General features: G+C 40.6%; 1 protein-coding gene across 1 annotated transcript; it reads left to right on the top strand.

Moving 5' to 3' along the window:
* The first annotated feature begins 404 nt into the window (after nt 1-404).
* Nucleotides 405-13455, top strand: LOC144668883 (surfeit locus protein 4-like). The gene is made up of 6 exons (XM_078531336.1): nt 405-603; nt 2851-3037; nt 7468-7544; nt 8640-8683; nt 9389-9575; nt 11460-13455. The coding sequence occupies exons 1-6, from the start codon at nt 553-555 to the stop codon at nt 11724-11726; spliced, it is 813 nt and encodes a 270-aa protein (XP_078387462.1). The 5' UTR covers nt 405-552; the 3' UTR covers nt 11727-13455.
* Nucleotides 13456-21446: the final 7991 nt, after the last annotated feature.

Raw genomic sequence — 21446 nt, 5'->3', positions numbered from 1 at the left:
TGCAATGATCTCACTACTTTATAATTTCCAATTTCCTGCTCCTTACTCACTGGTCAGCTTGATGTTGACTGAATGGATAAACTTGCAGCTCTGGTTTACGTGTTGATTTCTCAATGGTCCTTCGGGCTGCGCGCAGTCCCCACCCAGTCTTTTCCTATCGCGTCCGCTTTCTCCATTAAGATCCAACCCCCCCCCCCCCCCCCCCATTGTTCCCCCTTTCAGGTCCGCTTTTTCGTTATTAACTAGCTCTCGCTCTTTCACGTCCGCTTTCCCCTTCATCTTGCTTCTTTCCAGTCCGCTTTTTTTCCCCCTCCATCACCTATCGCTTGCTCTTTCCCGTCCGCGCGCCGCCGACCGGATCCCCGCGGGCTCGTGGCCGCCGCCTCGCGCGCTGAGACGTGGCAATCGGGCACGCGGCGCGGCCCCGCCCCCCGGTCCTTCCTCTTCCCCCACCCCCCACCACCACCACCCACCCCCCCCTCCTCGCCACCCCTACCTCACCTCCCCTCCCCTCCTTTGGGCCCCGGAGCAGAGACACGGAGAGACACCGAGATGTCGGTCCAGAGCGATGTGATGGGGACCGCCGAGGACCTCGCCGACCAGGTACCCGCCCGCTTGCCACTCCGATACGGCCCCGATCCCGGCCAACCCTCCCTCCCGAGGCCCAGGGTCCCGTCGATCATGTGAGGAAGAGCCGCTGTTACTCGGGCAACTCGGGCCTAGTGTGGGGGCAGTAGCCTGGGCCCTCGAGTTGACCTCTCACCAGACTCGGTGCTGAGGCGGAGCCGGGGGTGTTTTTTTGTGTGTGGTTGCGGAATAAAAACTGGGTCCGTTTATCCACTGGGAATGTTCCTATTTATTTTTTCCTTTCTGAAAATAACAGCCCAGCGACTGCAGAGTAGAACGGAATTCGGGAATAAAAATCTGAATTCAGCTGTAAATCCTTTTATGGTACACAACGCCGTTTCATCCAAAACAAGTAATAAATTAGTGTTTCTGCTCTGGTATTAACATTCAGCAGAAACTTGCAGATTGTTTGTAAAACGTGTGCAAGAACAACATTTTTGTAGGTTGTCAAGCTAATTTCTTGGCTGATGATTTCATAAATCTTTGTGCTAGATGAGAGTGAAGTGCTTTGCCTCGATAACAAGTGATTCAATGGTTTGTGACATTGCATACCATCTTGCAGTGTTGGGCAAACTTTTTTCTGCATTTATTGATAGGGCCCTAAAGGCACATTTGCAAAGTGTAGATTAGTTTTCCCATATGTTGTTCTGGGTGGGCCTAGGTTTTTTTTTGACAATTCACTGGGTGAATGCATTATCTGCTTTAATGCTGAGCTATACAAATTGACGTGAAGTTTTCAGATAGGAACAATGAAGTTGACTTGTATGAGTGCATGAGTGAGAGAGAGAAAAAAATTAAATCTGCATTACTGCTATTGTAAACTGTATGTGTATCTAGGTGAGAATAGGACTGAGTTGTGATGTCCATTGGTTCCATTTCCCTGAAATACCTGACCCACTAACACTCACTGCCCAACATGTATAGCTATTTTTAAGTTGGAGGCGTGAAAAATTGGGCAACAGATTGGTTTATACTGATGATTGGATTTGAGGGTGAATTGTTTACATTACATTGCAGGACATTTTTATGGTGATGTTGTACCATGTAGTGCACAATATTCTGTTGCTAAAGTCGAACTGTTTTACTGGCATGTAAATAGTTAAGTTCCAAAGTTGATAAACAGTTTCCAGATTGGCAGGTACATTCCCAGCTCTAAGCACAAAGAAACCATCATGAAATGACACTTTTCATACATAAGATCATCAAAGGAGCAGTGTGAGAGAACAGTTTTTTTGTATGCAAAGGGAGATTCATACCAGAAATTTAAACCATAAGCTCTGTTAGAGAAGTGGATAAATATTTTGAAAATAACAGTTAGAAGGGATGAGGAATGATATCTGTTTCATAGTGTGGGTGCTGATGCAATAGGCTGAATGGTAAACTGTTGACATTTTGTACAACCTATCCAAAAAGGTGATGGTGTGTAATGAAAATTGGTTAAAAGATTGATTTGTAGGATTAATTTATAGTAAGAGTTCTGCCTTATAGGTACAGATCAGCTCCAATTCCCAGCATATTAGTTGGTTCAGTAGGTGTACTTTTAAACAACAGCAAACGTGTATATATTTTAATACTGTGACTTTTGGCAAAAAAGTTTTGCATTTTGATTAATCGGTATGTCAGAAATATTCAGTGCAGACTCCAATCTGTGCTCCAATTGTGCATCAGAATATTTGCAGGACAAAGCTCTGGTGAGAAGTAACCTTATTACAATGCTCACAAATATATCTTTTTTAATTTTATCTCCTTTTCTTGGTGAATAAAATTACAAAATGTTTCTTTTCTACATTCCTTTATCCCTATGTTTAGGATGTGGAAATGCTGAAACTACATTCTGTGGAGCTTCTCTGTGCCTTAAACTCTGACAGTTTGATCCCTGAAGCCCAAACTCTTGCTGAAGTTTGGTAACCCACCTCTTCTCTGTGAATTTCATAGGCCTGTTGGTTCATAAAGGCTGTTGGTTAGGGTTAGTGTATGACTTGAGTCACTTCATCAAAGACTGTCATGCATTGCATTTGTTGTGTGCATTTGTGTCCTTTGTTGCAGATTTCCAACATTTTCTGATTCTCAAGCTGGGGATAAACTGAATAACCAGCCATTTGGTGCAGCAGGAATGTAGTAGTCCAGGACAAAGGGGAAATATTAGTCATGACTAAATGAAATATACTTTACAGGGTTCTGAGCCTATTTAACTTTATTGTGACATTTCTGTTTATTTTCCAGTTTTTACGTGTGACCAAGCGTTTCCTGCCTCATGTTGCACATTTGTGTCTGATCAGCACATTCCTGGAAGATGGGATTCGCATGTGGTTCCAATGGAACGAACAGTGTGACTACATCAACATGACCTGGCATTGTGGGAACTTCTTTGCCACCATATTTGTCTTGCTTAATATGGTTGGGCAGCTAGGTGAGATTGGATGGTAACAGTGAGGTTTATTAAATGTGTGTGCAATTTGTTGTTAGAAGGTGGTGGCAGTGTCCCAAACCTGCATCTGAAATATTCAGGCCCTTGAGCATTTTACGAGGCTACGTGAAGTTGGTGGGGGTGATTATTACTTTGCAGTACTGAGTTTTGAGGAATGGGAGCAGGCCATTTGGCCCTTCAGCTATTATATTAGATAATGGCTGATCTGTAACTTGACTCCATTTACCTGTCTTTACTCAACTTCCCTGATGCCCTTACTTAACAAAAACCTATTGATTTCAGTGTGAACATTTCCATTCACTGAGCATCTACAGCTTTTGAGGGAGCAAGTTCAGAATTACACTACCCTTTGTGTGAAAAGGTGCTCCTCTGATGTCACTCTTAAATAGCTAATCTCTATTTGTAAGATTATGTTGCCTTGTTCTGCATTTCCCCACCAAATAAAATAGATTCTCTGTATCTACCATATTGTATCTCAAAATCATTTAAACACTTCAATTAGATCACTCATTGAGCTTCTAAACTCAAGGGAATACAAGCTATGCAACTTGTCCAATAATTCAACCTTTTTAGTCCTGTATTCTGGTGAATCTGCACTAAACACACCCTAAGATCAATATGTTTTTTTCCTGAGGTGTGGTGGCCAAAACTGGGGATAGCATTGATTGGCCAATTTTTCTGCACAACTGAAGAGTAACTCCCTCCACTTTGTCTTCCAGCTTCCTTGAGATAAAGGCCATCTTTTCATGTGCTTTTCTGGCGACCTTTTGTACCTGTGCACTAGCTATTAGTGAATTATGTACTTGGACCCCAAATCCATTTGCTGCTCCGCAGCTCCTAGTTTTCTAATAAGAAACTATTGAGATTTATCTTTCTTGGATCCAAAGTGAATGAATGACTGTTTTTTGGTTCTGCATTAGATGTTATAGGTGAAATGTACCAATGTTCTTGCTTCCCCAAGTGACATTTTTTCTTTTGCAAAGGTCTTCAGTAGCACTTCTGTTTTCTTTACAGTGTCTGGTGAACTTTACGGGGAAACCTTCCCCCATCTCAATTCTTTTTGTTGTGGGGTGGTGGGGAGATCTGTTCTTTCCCATCTTCAACACAAGCATTTTCAAGCAAAGCCCTTGGTTTTGTCAGTATCGTAGCTCATTCTAGTATCCTAATAGGAATCAGCAAACACAGATCAGGGATTGAACCACAGATCTTTCTGATCTGCGTGGCTCATTACAATACATCAAACTCTGAATTTACCTTCAAAATATCTTGATTTGTTAGGAAAATTTTGAACTAATGTTTTTAGTCTGTAGATGGGGAAACGGCTAGTAAATGGCCACGCACTATGTTATACGGAGGGAAATAGCTGAAGAGGTGAGGAGAGAATGAAGTGGTTGGGTGAGCAATATTGTACAGTTCTCATGTTTTCTTAATATGAAATGCCTGAAAGTTTGGCTAAAAGGAGAAAGATGAGCTCTGAACAGACTAGCAGAGGGAAACAAATCAGGAAAAGACTATTCAAGACAGGTGCCAAGATGAATTCCCAGAGGCAAAGGCAAATGTCTGAAAGAACAACAATAGAGGATGGTCAAAGAAATGTGTGATATCAAAGGGATGGCTGGTGATTGTGGAAATACAGCTAGATAAGTGGCTTGGAGGGATTTGAAAAGCAGGGTGCAATCATTTTGCTGAGGCAGATGGAAATTGTGAACAGGATTTTGAACTCTGTTGATTGCTGGGCAAGGGTATGATGGGCAGGACCGGATGTGAGGGCTGATAATTTTTGAGTTGAGAGTTTGTGTCGGAGCTAGGGAAGGTGGCAAGAATGACATGAAGTCAAGTCTCGAGGTAACACAGAAAACTAGCTGTGGTGCAAATGAGGTAAGGAAGGAGGGGGATGCATGTTGAAAAGGTAAAAGTAAACAGTCTCAATATTGCATGGGTTTTAAAGCTCATTGAGGAAGATGGCCGTGTGGGCTTTCAGGGTAGATCGGAATAAATTGCAGTTTGTGCAGGGCAGCACTGGAGAAGCCTAAGCTTAAGGGTTGCAAGTTTGGAGGAAGTTTCGACAGCAGTGATGGAGAGGGAGAGCTTCAGTCTTATCGTGTTCTGAAGGTCAAAGGCAATGTTGGCCACTGACTGGAAGCAGGGTAGAAGGTTCAGCTTACGATTGAGCAGACTGCTGAAATGCTGTGGTTTTGAAAGAGTTACATCGAGAAAACTTGTTTAACTCAAAACCTTGAAGCACAGCTTCTGGTTTAACAGCATTGTTCCAGTTTATTGTTGTCATCATTGTCTTTTATTCTGGTCTAACTTTGCTACTGAAGGTGAGTTATTGGCACTAGATTTAAAAAAATGTATTGGTGGCAATAATCGTGTTTGGCTGTTCATTTTTCCTTACTATTTATGAAGAATACATCAATATTTAAGGTGTCAGTGATTTTGTTTCTCTGAGAGAATGTTGTCATAGTAACAACTTCCAGAGTGTGCATTTGTGGCTTTGTCAGTGAAATTTTTGATTCCTGACCAGAAAGGGATGGGGCCTCAGAGATGTATTTTGCTAAAACTTGCCAGTTTTTGTTGTTTTCATCATGTCTTGAGTTTTGAACAGACGGTGAAGCATTTTGTCATAAGAAGAAAGAGAAAGTGAGTGATCAACATCCAGAGTCTCCTTATCGAATAATTCTGATCATTGAGAAATCTGGAGAGAATTTGAGGGGGGATAAATCTATAACCTGTTAATTATGTTCATCTTATTGTGCTGTGAGATTCTAGCTAGTTTTAGCAGTTATCAGAGAAGTGATTTCCCCAATTAACAACATGAATAGTTATTTTCTACAACCATTTATGAGGTTATATTTTGTAAGCTGAGTGGCTCACACATGTCGAACACAACACGTTTGTATATTTTTACCAAGTTACACAAGAAGAGTTTCAGTTTGCTTGGTAAGACTACACATCTTCCCACAAGAACTCACATTTCACTGCTATCAGAAAGTTGGGTGCAGGTTGGCAACACCGAAGGTCAGACATCCCCTGTAAGTTTGCACCAGCATAGAGCCACAGGGAAGCTTCCTGTTTTTTGTCCAGCTGAGATCCCCATTCCCTATTGAACATGGACTTGCAGGGTTATCTGGAACTGAATGAGAAGAAACTCCACTCCAATGAAAAGTCTAGCCCTCCTGATTCTATTAATGAATCTGGCTGCCTGGTCAATCATTTACAGTTCCCTGAAGTACTCCAGTAGCTCAGGTAACAGATTGCTAAATCTGCCACAGACTCATCTCCTGTTGCCAGGCACACTGAAGCTAGTAAACCCTAAAAGACTCTGTGATAGATGATTTGTATGATGGGGGATTCTGCTGTACTTTCCTGCCTTTCAGCTTTGCTGCTTACATGAACTGTGCTATCATACTGGGTGGTCTAGTCCATTTTCACGTCCAGGCTTTTGACTTTTCAGTCAGTTTACAGCTCCAGCCAAAACAGTTGATGCCGTGTGATGTATTAAACCAGAAGTACTGATTGAGGAGCCCTCATTGGAGAACCTTGTACGGTAATACGAGGTAACTCGGGATTCACCTCACAGCTGTGTGTACAGAAATAGCACAGAAATGGATCAGTAGGTGCATAGGCTAACCGTAGGAGAAGAGATACATCCATGAAAAGGGCACAGCATAGTCCCAGCCAGCTCTTCTGTCCTACACTGTGGCTACTCTCCCAGTGCGGCTGCAGCCCATGCTTTGTGTCTACAGGTTGGGCAGAAGAACTGAGGGATATTTGGAATCCCAATTAATCTGCACAGATAAGTATAAGTGTGAAATTAGTGCCACAGTGACAGCCAAGCGAGTGATATTGCCAAGGATGGATTTTGCCCAGGGAGTGATCTGATAGCTGTACAAAATACAAAAACCTGAGTTTAAATTCTATATGTTGAAGGATTGTAGCGACATTTTCTCTAGTGCAGAGTTTGCAATCACTGACAGGCTCCGAAGTATGAAATCCAAAACAAAGTGTGTGTTTTATATTTGTAAATTAAGGTGACTAATGGCATATAAATTTTGGTGTGGATTGTGTATGTTGTCTTTACAGAAATAGTCAATGGAGATGAGTGGTCTTTACAGCTGTAGCCCCTGCCTCTGCCAGAGTAATACGCTTACTCCTCCATCCCCCATCCCCAATTTGCTGAATAATCCTTAATGGTAGACTTGCGTACAAAGTTAAAGAAATGCCATGCGATAAAAGATTGGTAGTTCATCCTTAAGAATTGGACAATCCTTAATATTGTATTTTGCTGTGTCTTTTTTGGTGCTGGTTAAAAATGATCCTGATCCATTTTTACGACTGCATGCAGTTTTTGGTTATTTTAATCCTGTCAAGTATGTTTTTTTTGTAAGCACCTGTCTTTTTATTTACAGGTGGTTGTATTCTGGTGCTGAGTCGGAAGTTTGTGCCTTATGCTTGCTGTGGTTTATTTGTACTTATTGCTATGCAGGTAAGTTCCAGGTGCAGAGAGACACTGTGCAAAAACTATTCCTTTACTCCTGAATTAAATAAACACAGATTTTTCTTGCAAGTTTCAATCATCCCTGTCCTTTCTTCCCTGCTGGGAAAAGATAATGTTTGTGCTGGAGCTGCTGTAACTCAAACTGTGGAGACTGTGTGTTTACTCATGTTCCACTCTTAAAGACAATAAGTTTATTGTACTGAGATACCTTAATCCATCCTCTTACCACCTCCACGAGGTACAATATCGTTGTTCACAGTGAAATAACTCATATCCCCAAATTTAATATCCTCCTTGCTTGTGGCAAATTCCTTTGTGTGCTGTCTTAGTTACCTGCTGCCTGTAATAGTACACTACTGTTCTCTGGGAGGGTACAATGATGTGCCAGATAGATAGTCGTTCTCCATTTCACCTCACAAAACTGAATGTCCTCTCCATTCACCAAACAGGGCCTGGGACGCTCTCTGTTACTTGCTCACAGTTTCTAATTCTTACCTCCCAGTTTGGTGTATGGTTGGTGCTGCTTTCCCCTCCCCACAGCTACAAGAAGAGGTCGTCAAATATCCAAAAACTGAATAAAGGTTGAAACTATGGTAACTTTCATAGGCAGCAACTTACCCTTAAAGTGCATTCCCTCCATAGCTGGATAACTGAGCCCTGCGTCATAAAACTGGGATCAGCTCTGTCCCACACTCTTGAGGTCAGGCTAAATCAGAAAAATCCTATCCCTCTGTTTGCTCGGCCAATAACTGGAGGGCATAAATTTAAGATAATCGAAAGAATAACGTGGGAAGCTAGGAGATGATTGCGTTTTAAATGAAGAATGATTAAAACATGAAATGCCCTACCAGAAATGTTGATGGAAGCAGGATCTATAATAACTTTTAAAAGAAAACTGGATAATTATTTGATGATGAAAAAAATATGCACGAGAAAAGGGAAGGAGAATGGGATTAAGGTGTTAGCATAGACTTGATGGGTCAAAGGGCCACCTCCTGTGCTATAATATTCTATGATTCAATGATAATCACCTGCATTGATGAGACTTCAGGGCAATAATGACTGCTATGATTTTTTTTTCAGACTGTTGCTTATAGTATTCTCTGGGACCTTAAATTTCTTATGAGGTAAGAATTAGTGTTATTGCAGTCATGATGGTTATTGAAAATTAACATTCAGGAGTGAAAAGAATTTCTGTTAATTCCTTGGGTTTCTAAAGCTAAAAATTCAGCTTGAAGGTTTTAACATGGCTCATCCTCCCTTTCCTCAAAACTTTAACTGAAGAAATTTCCAATCAGATGTGAGGATGAGATGGACCGGCTCTTGTATAAGTGAATAGGAGTGTGTATATAAACAATTTTTAAAATCTCTCCTTCCCTCCACTGTAGCCGAGAAAATGGCCAGATTTCTTGCTTCTGATTGCTACCTAGTGATTTATTGGGAACTACATATGTGTTAATGCTGAATGGGAGCAATTTTAACTATGGTAATTGATCTGGGTGCACAGACTATTGACGTTTGCTGTCCATGCTATCTGATGGGCCACCTGGATGAAGTAACACACATACTGGTACCAGGGGATCCGAAGTCATTATGAATCATTGGCCTTCGGAAAGGGAATGGATTTAGGAAAGAGAAGCTTTGATTATAAGTATGTATGTCTTGTCCCTACTTTCTGCATAATGGGAATTAATTGTGTGCTGCATTGAATTGTGTTGTAGATTAGAACTGTTCAATAATGGGAAGAAGTACAGTATTTTTCCAGATGTCAGCCGTAATGTTTAATGATTTGGACTAACTTTTAATCCTCCCCCCCCCCTCCCCAAATTTAGGAATCTTGCACTTGGAGGTGGCTTACTGCTGCTGCTGGCTGAGTCTCGATCCGAAGGGAAAACTATGTTTGCAGGTGTCCCTACCATGGGCACTAATTCGCCACGTCAATACATGCAGTTGGGAGGCCGTGTCCTGCTTGTCCTTATGTTTATGACTTTGTTGCACTTCTCCTTGGATGCGCTTATGGTGAGTGACTAGAAAACATCCATGACTCTAAATGCCAAATATCAACACGTTAGTTCAGCACAAGGCAAGTACCATGATAAATTAGATTCAGAATGTTTGCTCTGTGTTGTAGTCAAGGGAGTCATCTTTCATTGTACAATGATATACCAGTGTTGGTGAGTTAACTTGTAACTTTCAGTGTCTTTCATGCTGTTAGTCTTAACTGGATTTAGCTCAGGTCCCAGGCCTGAAGAGGAGGTATTCTAACTACTATCCTGTCTCTGCCTGTCCCCTTTCTATCTCCCACCAGCAGCTTGTACTCTGCTACGTACTACTTTCTGGTCAGGTTTATGTTCAGAGTGCAACATCTCATTTTGATATCAGAGGGACTCAGCTAGTTCAGTAAATCTTTTGATCTATGGAGCATCTGCCAATATGGTGAGATTAATCCCAACATTCTGAATTTGAGTGTTGAGATTAGTGTATTGCAGTAATTTAAAAAAGAGTTTGCAAACTTAAGACTTTCACGCTTTTGATATTAACATCAACAAAACAAGCAGGTTTCTTTGGCTTATTGTTGATGCAGAGCAGTTTTTGATTCTAATCTGTATTGTGTGGATGATATTGCACATTCCCACATTGATCTCTGCCAGAGCTTTGTCCTACATCCCATCATATATAACTAGAATGAAGGCATATGTACATACAAACTAAGTTTATGTTTATACTTGTAGATGATACTAAGTTTAGAGGAAAATCTGTGGAAATGGATTACATCATATCCTATATTCTCTAGGCAAGTGAATTCAAGCCCAGTCTATGCAACCTGCCCTCAATTTAACCCTTTAAGCCTCTGGTGAATCTGTGTTGTGTAGGACACAACTTACTTAGCACATTCTGCCAATCAGGAAGTGTTCCCTTTATCCTTGATCTCTGCTACCTCCCAACCAGTTATCAGTTCTTTGTCCTCCAGTTTATCCCATGAACCCTGGAAACTGCAGAGATGGTGACACTAAACAAGGATAAGATCCCGCTTGGCTATGAGTCTTTCACAGTGAAATGATCTACTGGAGGGCAGAAGTTAAGTTAGTAATAAAAAGCTGTGGTTAGACCTCATTCAGAGTACTGTGTTCAATTCTGGACACTGTACATCATAGATAATAAAAGGTAGGAATAGGCCAGCCAACCCCTCGAGTCTGCTCTGCCATTCGATAAGATCATGGCTGATCTGATTGTGGCCTTAACTCCACTCTCCTGCCTATCCCCCATAACCTTTGATTCCCTTGTAGATCAGGAAGGATATATTGGCTTCGGGTGCAACACAGATTCACCAGAGGCTTAAAGGGTTAAATTGAGGGCAAATTGCACAGACTGGGCCTTGCCTAGAGAATATTGGGATATGATGTAATTGAGATGTTAAAGGTAATTTTAAGAAGTTGATAGGTTCTACCTACCCTCTTTCCTCTGGTGAGGGGGTCCAACCAAGGGAGAATAACCTTAAAATGATAGCTCAGCTATTCAGGAGTAATGTCAGGACAAAATTCTTCACACAAAGGGGAATGGAAATCTGAAACTCTTTCTTAAAAAGATTTTGAGGCTGGGGTTGAAAATGTAAAAGCTGGGGCGGATTGTTAATAGATGATAATTAAGTTACGGATCAGCCATGATCTAATTGAATGGTGAAACAGGATCGAGGAGCTGAATGGCCTCCCTATTCCAATGTTCCTAACACTTGCAGTTGCGACCTGTATAATTATGTATTACCATGCAAAGTTTGGAAGGAGTCCTGGTGTGCATGCAGCATGAGTTAGTAGCTTTATGAGAGCTAGGTAGGGGGGGCGTAGAGGATTTTTTATTTCAAAGTACTGTATTCTCAAAATATATATTGCTATTTTTATTTCCTAGATTCTTCAAGATATTGTTGGCACTACTTTGATAATCCTTGTGGCGGTTGGCTTCAAGACTAAGTTAGCTGCTCTCACACTGGTCATTTGGCTCTTTGCGTTGAATCTGATTCAGAATCCGTTCTGGAGTATCCCGGTTTACAAGCCCATGCATGACTTCTTAAAGTATGACTTTTTCCAAACCATGTCTGTGATTGGCGGCCTTCTCTTAGTAGTAGCACTGGGGCCTGGTGGAGTCTCGATGGATGAACATAAGAAGAAGTGGTGAAGATGTTCTTCAGAAGAGAAATATATATATATTTGTGTAATTTTTTTAATTATTTTTACTACCGTATCAGTTCTCTCTCAATCTGAATTTTTTTTCCTATCAGATTTCCTTCATGTGAAGCATAAATTAAAAATCACAGATGGGGTTTACCGTTTTGCTTTTCCTCCCAGTATTTAAGTATTAAGTGATAAAATTGGTGCCAAAATTTACCAGGCAGTCAGTTCTGGTATATTTCTTTACACCACCTCTTGGTACTGCTTCAGCGCTGGGGAATATGTCTTCTCTTTTCTGAGCTTTGATGTTTCAGACAATCTATTTAATGAATTTCTGTGTGCAGGCTTACTTAACAGGAAGTTAGAATATTCTAAGGTTCGATGGTGAAATGAATGTTGAACGTTGCCATATCTCAATTCAGGTGTATCATATGTGGCTATTTAAACATTCCTTAACCTTGGACCATTCCAACTTGTATTATGAATAAAACAAACATACCTTTGACAAATTGGACAAACTCATCTTGATATCCTGTTTGATGATGGAGTGGAATATTCAGATTCTGTAAACCTGAAGATGTCGTACAGCTGCCTTTCTACAATCTGAAGTGCCTTGCACAGCAATGTTTAGTGTGTTGCCTTTCAAGCTTCATTGTTCTTGTATAGACAGCAACTTTGAGACTATACTGGTGTCCCATTCCCCACCTAAAGTAAAGCACAACAGTTTGGTAAAATGTTTTTGTTTTTAATTATTATTTTAACATCACCTCTCTGGCAAAACAGCGCCTACGTAGCTGAACCAAAGGTGAGCCCAATACTTATACACTGTCTGGCTCAATGAGCAGTCAAGAAATCAGTTGGAAAGAAACTTAGTACAATTCTTAATATAGAATCTTTTGACAGGTCTTGAACCTAAAATGCTTGATTTGTTGACAATGTTTTGCTTGCCATTATTAGTTCCTTAACTATTACAGAGCTTGATTTTCCATGTGTTTGGTGTCATTGTTTTTTATTAGTCAAATTTTAGAAGGCAAAAATCATGATTTTTTTTTTGCCTAAAAGTACCCTGGATTGGTGCACAGCAGTTACCCCTGTTAGCTAAGTTATAATTTTAAGGCTATTCCCCCTTGTTTGCACCCCTTCATCAGAGGAAATGGGGTAAATAGTTTCCTCCTTCCTCATGTTGGTGTTGAAGTGTCCATGTTCTGTGATGGCACAGGCAAAGTTAAGCAGTTTATGGAAAACTTCACCTGTGGCCCGTGTGTTTTTGTAAGGCTGTGTACCACGTTTGCCAGTCACGTGATTTTTTAAAAATTTGAGGTGTGAGGATGGTTTTAAAAAAAAATGTTTTGACAGCCAGATCTTCTCTGGTGACCAGTGGGCTTGTCACTATTGGCTTTCTCACTCGAGTTGAAGTAATGCAAGATCCTGGAGGGAGTGAGAGTAACCACAGATTACATGTGTAAAATCAAAATTGCAACCTTTCCAAAAACTCGACAGTTTACTTTTTAAAGCCTCTTTCAATCCTGTGGTAACTTTTCCACCGATACCTCTGATACACAAATTGCCAAAAAAATCTGTTACAAATGCATAACGATTTTATAAATTTTGTGTTTAGTACAGAAGTGTCTTTCATCTGCGGCAGTAAGTGCAGGCAATGGTGACTTTTGAAAGTCTTGGCATTGTGGTTGTATTTGCAGTTCTACTGGAAGACTCATTAAATGCATTGAAAAACTGCTCTTTGTTCTATATGTAATGAGAATAGCTGAAGCCACAATTCTTTACAAATACATAATGAGCGAGTTAACATTATAGTATGTGTGGAAGGTTTAAGTTAATTTCTATTAATGATCATGCTGGAAAGTCCTATACTTTGTGGCTTAAAGCTTTTGGGTGAAGAAAGCACGAGGAGTCAGGGGAACCAAGATGCTTTCTTGGCCCAGTTATTATTCAGACTAAACTGTCTGATGCATAAAAGAAGTCCGGAATGTGAGGTTCCACTTCAGCCTTACTCCCCAGTAATGTGGCAAAGGTTTGAAATGCAGCTATTAATAAGGCCAATTATGGTACTCCAGGAGTTCACATGACGGTAACCATCACCAGAATTAATGATGCATGCACTATGTGTGCACAGTTAGAGGGATAAAAGTCCCCTTATGTATGTACATGTATATGTTTGTAATGCAACCTCCTGAAGTGACAATTCAGTTGTGGCACTCTTGGCTTTAAAAGGTCAAGGTTGTGGATTCAAGCCCCTCTCCAAGCCTTTCACGGGAGATATTACACATGTTTTGGACTGTATATTCAATTGGGCATGACATTATTTGAAGAACAGGGAATTTTCCTGGTGTCCCGGTTAACATTTCTCCCTTGCCTACCCAAAATAGTAACCGGCCATTCATCTGATTTACTGTTTATGGGTCTTAGATGCAATCAAATTGGCTGCCACACAAATGACAGTGCTTAAAAAGTATTAATTGGATAAGCATTTTAGGATCTCTTGAGAATGTGATGAGGCACTTCATAAATATTAGTTCTTAACAAGATTTCTCAGTGTGCTTTTTTCTTTTTACCTCGTTCATTGAAATGGTATTAAAATTTCTGGTCAAACTCCCCTGATGGCCCAATGGGTAAAGGCTTCCTGCTGTAGTACAAGCCACATAGTCAATATCTGGGTTTAGCACATCTTAATCAGGGCAGTATTTGGAGTGGTAGAGCTGGTGCTCCTTGGCCAAGTAGAAGATTGATGACTGGATTTCCTGTTCCTGATCATTGCCTATTGGAAGGTGCAGACATGCATGTAGGAGAAAGATAGCAACGAACACCACTGTGTCCCTCGCTGCAGTCACATGGTCTATTGAGATTCACTGTCTGGCTGTCATGAAGAATGACCACTTAGCAAGCTACTGGAATTGTGGCCCAACTGAATGAAATGGCTTCAGGACAGAAGAGAATTTTGGCTGGTTCCAGGTGCAGCATTTCTTAGAAAAATTTTATTTGAACCAACACAATCAACGAAGATGATAGAGCAAAACTCCGACTTCCAGTCGAGACAGCATAATTGTGCAGTCTTGTCTATGTAAGTAAACTGCTAGCAAGTTTAAGTCTGAAGTTCTAAGTTTTTAAAAAATGTAACAAACAAGAATAATGACTTCCAATACACAGTATAACTATTTCAAACCTCCCTAATCCAGTTCAGAGATTAGTTTCATAGTAGATCGGTTTAGATAGTAATATCCGCTTACTACCCCTCTAGTTTCACTATCATCCGTCTATCTGATTCGCATTTCACCTCACATTCAGCAGCTTCCTTGTCCAGTATTACTGCCACTCCCCATTCCTTTTTCTCCTGAGTGTATCATTCTCATTTCATTTTTGGGAGATTTAAACAATATGGTTGGAGAAGGAAGAGATGACAAAGATGGTCTTGGAAAAAGGAATGAGTGAGGTCAATAGCTGGTAGGAAACAGGACTCCTGATAACATACATGGTTTGGACAGGAATTATGTGTTTGTTTTGTAAATTCTGAAAAAGCATTCAATCGGGTTGACTGGATTAAGCTCTTGACAATGTTGAAAGACATTTAGCATATTGGAATAGACTGGAGGTAAATGACTCATAAGGAATTTGTACATGGAACAAACAGCAACAGATTAGCCAATGGGAAGTGGGAACCATGTGCAATTGGAAGAGGAGTTTGACAAGGGTGTTGTTTATCGCCAGCCCTTTTCGATGTCTGTACAGAAGGAATGATCAAAGAGTTTGAAGACTCAGAAACTGATGTTAACATTTGAGGGGTGGGGGTGAATGGTAACATCAGTTAGAGTTGTAGATGACAAAGCACTTGTAGCAAGCACAGAAGAAGTATTACAAGAACTAGTAGATGGGCTAGTAACAGCAGGCAGGATCTTTGGAACAGCAGTGAACATTGACAAAACCAAAGTGAAATCACCAAGAAATACTCATAAATCCATAGAAGGAAGAGAACTAGGACAGGTGCAAGAATTCAAGTATTTAGGAAGCATAACATCTGTAGATGGAAGATGCAACAAAGAAATGAGGATAGCGATGGGAAAGGGAAAGCACACATATGATGATGAAATTGTTATGGCACAGCCGATGGTAAATGCTGAGCTGCTCAAATCCCAAAGGGAAACTTGAAATAACTGCCACAACTGTTTTGCAATTTGTATAAATTTCGAGATGCATGCCTTCAATTCAGTAGTAATAAGACCACCGAGTCGTATAGGTTTCCTACAAAACTAAATTAAACTTTTATAGGAGAAATAATATTAATAGAAATAATTTTAAGTGCACACATAGATCTACAAATTACTACTATGATAACTTCTAAATCCTAGTTTAACTCCCAGTTACACTTTCATTAATGCAACAGTAAGACACAGATTTTAAAAGACCCAGGCAAAGAAACACGATACCCTGAACAATCCAATTCAAAATGAGTTTTCTTAACTTCAGTTCTTTGTAAACAGCAGCTTGGGGCTTAGATGCTGGAGGCTTTTTCACACTTGTTTTAGATCTTAGAATGCCTACCCTTGCAGACTGCGCTCCTTTATACATATTTTCCCCATTGAATGCAAATTCCCATTGTTTCATTATGTCTTTAGACTTTACCTTTTAATAATAAAAAACTCATAGTACCAATTTTACCAATAATCTTTGGGACAAATAATCACATTTTCTTAACTTCTCCTGGCTAGGTGAAACATTTCACACCTCTAGAATTCAAGCTAGTCTGGTTTATTTATAAATGCAAATATTCCCTTCACACCTATGTCTACCTACTTAACATTTCAAACCTACCTTATCTCCTGATACATCAAAGACTTCAGACCAGCTGCCTTTAATTCGATTAAGTCACACACACACATACATATACACGCATAGACACAGACCCCACTATTACTCTACAATAAATTCCAATAACATTATGAAAATTATTATATCTTCCTGACAAAATTCAGAGGCGCCCTAGTATGATTGCTTAAATTAGACAGATCATTCCTGTGCTGATGTTAAACCCACCATCCAGGCACATCCACACTATTTTAACTTGACTCAGTTACCAAGTGAGAGGGGTGCCATGTGGTGTAATACTTGTCCATATAGATCAGAAGACCACAGAGAGAATTTCTGCTCTATTCTGACCTGACCACACCCAGATAGCAATCAGAAAATTGCAATTAGTTTCAGCCCCCAGACTAATTGGAGAACCAGACTGATTACTCACGTGTTTGCTACGGCTGCTACTAGAAAGTACGTATATGTGAATATCGGAAAAGCAAATAATTTTGTCCTCTTCCAATGGCAGAACAGTCTGTTGCTGCTTATCGTCTAGGTTAACACTTACAAAAATGGTAGTTATTAAGGTACTGGAGATGAAGAGAGGAACTTCATACCAATTATACGCAGCATGGTTGTGCCTGACAGTTTTGTACACTGCTAAACCTAAGGGTACCTCATGCAGTTGGTGCAAATCATTGAACGCCTCAGATTTTCCATAAACTCAGCTGGGATCATTATTACTATTGACTATTCCTCAGTGCAGCTGAGACAGTTTCAGGTACTGAGCCCAGCACAAAGCATTGGGTTTATAGAAATTTATGAAACATTAAATTTATGGAAAACACCGCCACCTTGTGCACTGAATGCAGGTTTGCAATAAGCAAACAAACAGGCGGAGTTAGCCCTTAGAGAGTGTTCTGCTATTTGATGTGATCAATACTGCTCTGTGACCTGACCCCGCATACCATTTAAAAGTTAAAATTTTAACAATTATCCTTAATCTTCTAAATTCTAAGGAATACAATTAGTATTTTAACCCTTGGAATCTCTTTGGTAAATCTATGTCACACTCCCTCTAAAGCAAATATATCCTTCCTAAGATGGTGCCCAGGATTGTTCATGTTACTCCAGGTGTGGCCTATCCTGGGCTTTGTTTAGCTGTAACATAACTTCAACTCCCTTGTATTCTAGTCTTCTAGCTATAAAGACCAGAACCCCAATAGCTTTTTTTGAACATTTTCAATGCCTGCTCATGACATTTAAATGATTTATGTACTGTGGTTTGTTGTTGTTGCTGATGAGGGTGAAATCAGTCAGATCTGATTCTCATCTGATGACACCAAGTGCATTTTCTATCAGGATCCCTGACTGATTTTACACCAAGCCAAATGGGAACTATGCTGCTGAATCTTACATAAAAATGTTACTCCCGTCACCGTTGCCACACGTCCATTTACTTTTACTCCTGCTCATCCAATGTGTATGCATGAGTTAATATAAATATATCGATTCCCTGATGTAACTGAAAAGCACGAGGTGCATAATCTGCAGAATACTACTTTTCTCTAAGATTTCTACCCTTTCTTGGCTGACAAGCTCCGTGACCCAAATTGAAGGAGGTTTTATGGTTAACCGGTGGTCTTGTGGCGCAGTGGGTTGTGTCCCAGCCTCTGAGCCAGAAGCTCCAGGTTCAAGGCCCACTCCAGAACTGGATGGCCAAGGAAGGTGCATTGATAACACATACAAACAGGTTGACTATCGACCTTCAAATCCTTCCAACAGATGCCAATGACAGGCGGTAAGAGCGGGAGAGATTCCAGGTCAGCCATGTGATGGAAAGAACATTGGAGCCTCTACCATCACTATCCAAAGCTCCAGACTACAACATGCATGTTAAAGAGTATGTTGCCACAGCAACATGGACTCCCTGAGTGATCTGTAACACGCCAGCACCATATGGTTAAATAATAAATAAGAAACGCACATGTTCCCTGAATTATCAAATGGATTAAAGTATCACCTGATGTAGTAATGATCCTGGTCCATGGTGAGTTAGCTGATTGCAGCCACGCGAGTTGCCACTATTGGTTTCAGCATCTCTGAGGCTAAAGGGAGTTAAAATCAAGCACTCTTATTGGAAAGTGACAGGTGAGAGCAAGAACAGGAAAAGTTCTGATGCCTTCCTCAGTCTGTCAGCACTATTCAGGCTCTCGTGAAATATCATTACTTTGGTGTAGTATTCGAGGGTAACTTGTACCTTTGGAACTGTATCCCAGCAAGAGGCAGTGTACAGTAGGCCAGAATCAGATCAACATGACCTTATTGAATGGCGGGGCAGGCTTGAGGTGCCGAATGGCCTACTCCTGCTCCTATTTCTTATGATCTTTCTTGGAAATATGCCTCAGAATTTCCCCATTGTTATCACCAACCCCCTCCCCAACATGCTTCCTTTTCATTTCCCAACTGCAAGTTAGCAATATGAAGATAAGTTTGACAGAAGATATTTACATGAAGAATGTTAAAATTTTAGAATAAGTTACTGGGGCATATTGAGAGAAAGCAGATAGGTGGACCTGAGAAAAGGGCAAGCTTTGTCAGTCTGAAAACTGTTTCCTGTTTCTAAAGCTTCTGCAGTGATGTAGTAATTGTGGTTTTGTTAAATGTTGGACTGTACCTTTAAGAATAGTCCTGTGATGTAAGATCACATGATCTATGTAAACCAATGTATTAGCAGCGCGGGCTACCTCCACAGGTAGTGTAGAGATAGAGATGGAGTTGAAAGCACATGTGTCATTGCTGCTGGCTGTATTGCAAATAAACCTAATGTTTTCACTTGGAAAGTTGTCTGCAGATCAACTCTATGACAAATAGGCAACTAGGCCACACTACAACAAACTGGTGACGAGGATGGGATAAATCAAGATAAATCGGAATCAGTACTGTACCTCGCCGAGTGATTGTGAGTATCAACATTCATTTAAAATAAAAGATATGCTCACCAAAAATGCCACAATTTGGTAGAATCAATCCGTTTCAGCCAGTCACAGACGATTGTTCTCAGTATATAGAATGCCTCGCGTTCTTATTTCAAGCAAACAAAATCACAGGGGAAGAAAAGAGGTGAGTGATTCTCTTGAGTACTTGTGGGAGCAAAACCTACAGTTTGATTCGAAGGTTGAAAACACCCAGTGCCCCAGATTCAAAGAATTTCAGAGAATTGGTGGACCTCGTGAAGGGGCATTTTCAACCCAAGCCCTCAGTCACGATGCAAAGGTTCCGGTTCAATTCACAAAATAAAGCCCCGGAGTGAGACAATTGCTAGTTACGTGGCGAATTTGAAGCAACTAACCGAACGTTGCGAGTTCGGTGAGACTCTGACAACACGTTCAGAGATCGTTTAGTGTGTGGTGTGAAAGAAGACACTATTCAGAGAAGATTGCTGGCTGAAGTGAAGCTGGATTTTAAGAAGGCGTTAAAAATAGTGCTGGCCATGGAAAGCACTAAGAGATTCACAAGCAATACAAGGGGTGCCAAATGGTGCCATCCTCCAAATCAGGTGGGAACAGTCAGCCGAAAGTGGCGCATAAAAGCAAGACTCTGCCGCGAAGAGGGAAACAGCCCTGGCTAACCAAAAAATAAGAAATAATTTAACAGCTAAATCGAAGAACAACTTTAATCAATGTGGAAACAATCAGTCTATTAGCAATTGGCAGTTTAAAAAAGTAGAATGTTACCTTTGTCACGGAAATGGACATATAATGAGACAGTGCAAAGAGTGATTTAGACAGGCTTGCAAACAACAGAAGAAGCCCATTGAAATCTACAGTGTAGAAGAGCCTGAAACAACAAATTCTGACATCTATTCATTGTTTAACATGAAAGTTGGAAAGACAGAGCCAATATTTGTTACAGTACAAGTGAATGGTAAACCTTAAAAATTGAAGTAGACACAGGAGCTTCCACTACTGTAATTGGAGAACACACTTTCAGATACTTAAATAATGGTGAACATCAATTAAAGTTGGAATAAACATCTGCCAAGCTGAGAACATACACAAGCGTAGAAATCCAAGTAAAAGGTATCAGCAGAGTAACTGTCCCTTATAAAAACCCATCGGCACAGCTACCCATGATGGTATCGAGAGGCAGAGGACCAAGCCTTCTAGGGCGAAACTGGTTAAGGGAAATCAACCTTGATTGGCCAGTGAGATTTCAAAAGGAAGCAGGAAGAGTTCATGTCTTGAAAAAGGAACAAGGCAAAGTTTGGCAGAAAGAGTCTGGAGAGTTCAAGGACCCACAACAGGATGAACAAGAAGTGTGTAAGGACTCAGCCTGAAGAAATGCGGTCTATCTCAAACTAAAACGTGGAAGAACAGCAGAAGAAACTCATGGAGACCCTGCTGAATGACAAGGTTCGAGACAAAGTGAGTAACCTTCGCAAGGAAAAGGGAAACCTGTTGAAAGACCTTCACACACGACAAGATTCCCTCAGGTCAAACTTTGTGCCTCTGGAACATTACGAAGAGAAACAGAAAGAATTCAGCACCTCTCCGAGACCAGTTGACAGAGAAGACACAGCAATGTTCAGGTTTCCAGGAGGCAGCCAACAAATACAAAAAAGAGACAAGAGCTGAAGAATCGGCTAAATGAACTCAAAGAGGCTGTGAAAACAAAAATTGGAGAGCTTTCCAAGAGGCGAGCAGATAATGAAGTTTTGGGAGACTCAGCTACTGAACTAAGACAAGTTTAGATTTCACCTGAGAGAAGTCTGGCCGACAATGAAGTCAAAATGAAGGCCGGGACTAAACTCTGTGGCAGAAAGAAGAAGACAAAAAGGAAGAAGTTTCCAAAAAGACAATAAAATGGTGGCAGGTAGCACCTATAAACACTCTAAGGAGGCAATAAACAAATTATCGAACTG

The sequence above is a fragment of the Cetorhinus maximus genome, chromosome 28 (genome assembly GCF_964194155.1).
Source record: "Cetorhinus maximus chromosome 28, sCetMax3.hap1.1, whole genome shotgun sequence".
NCBI lineage: Eukaryota > Metazoa > Chordata > Chondrichthyes > Lamniformes > Cetorhinidae > Cetorhinus > Cetorhinus maximus.
The sequence above is the reverse complement of the archived record's forward strand: the minus strand, read 5'-3'. Positions and strand labels throughout refer to the sequence as shown.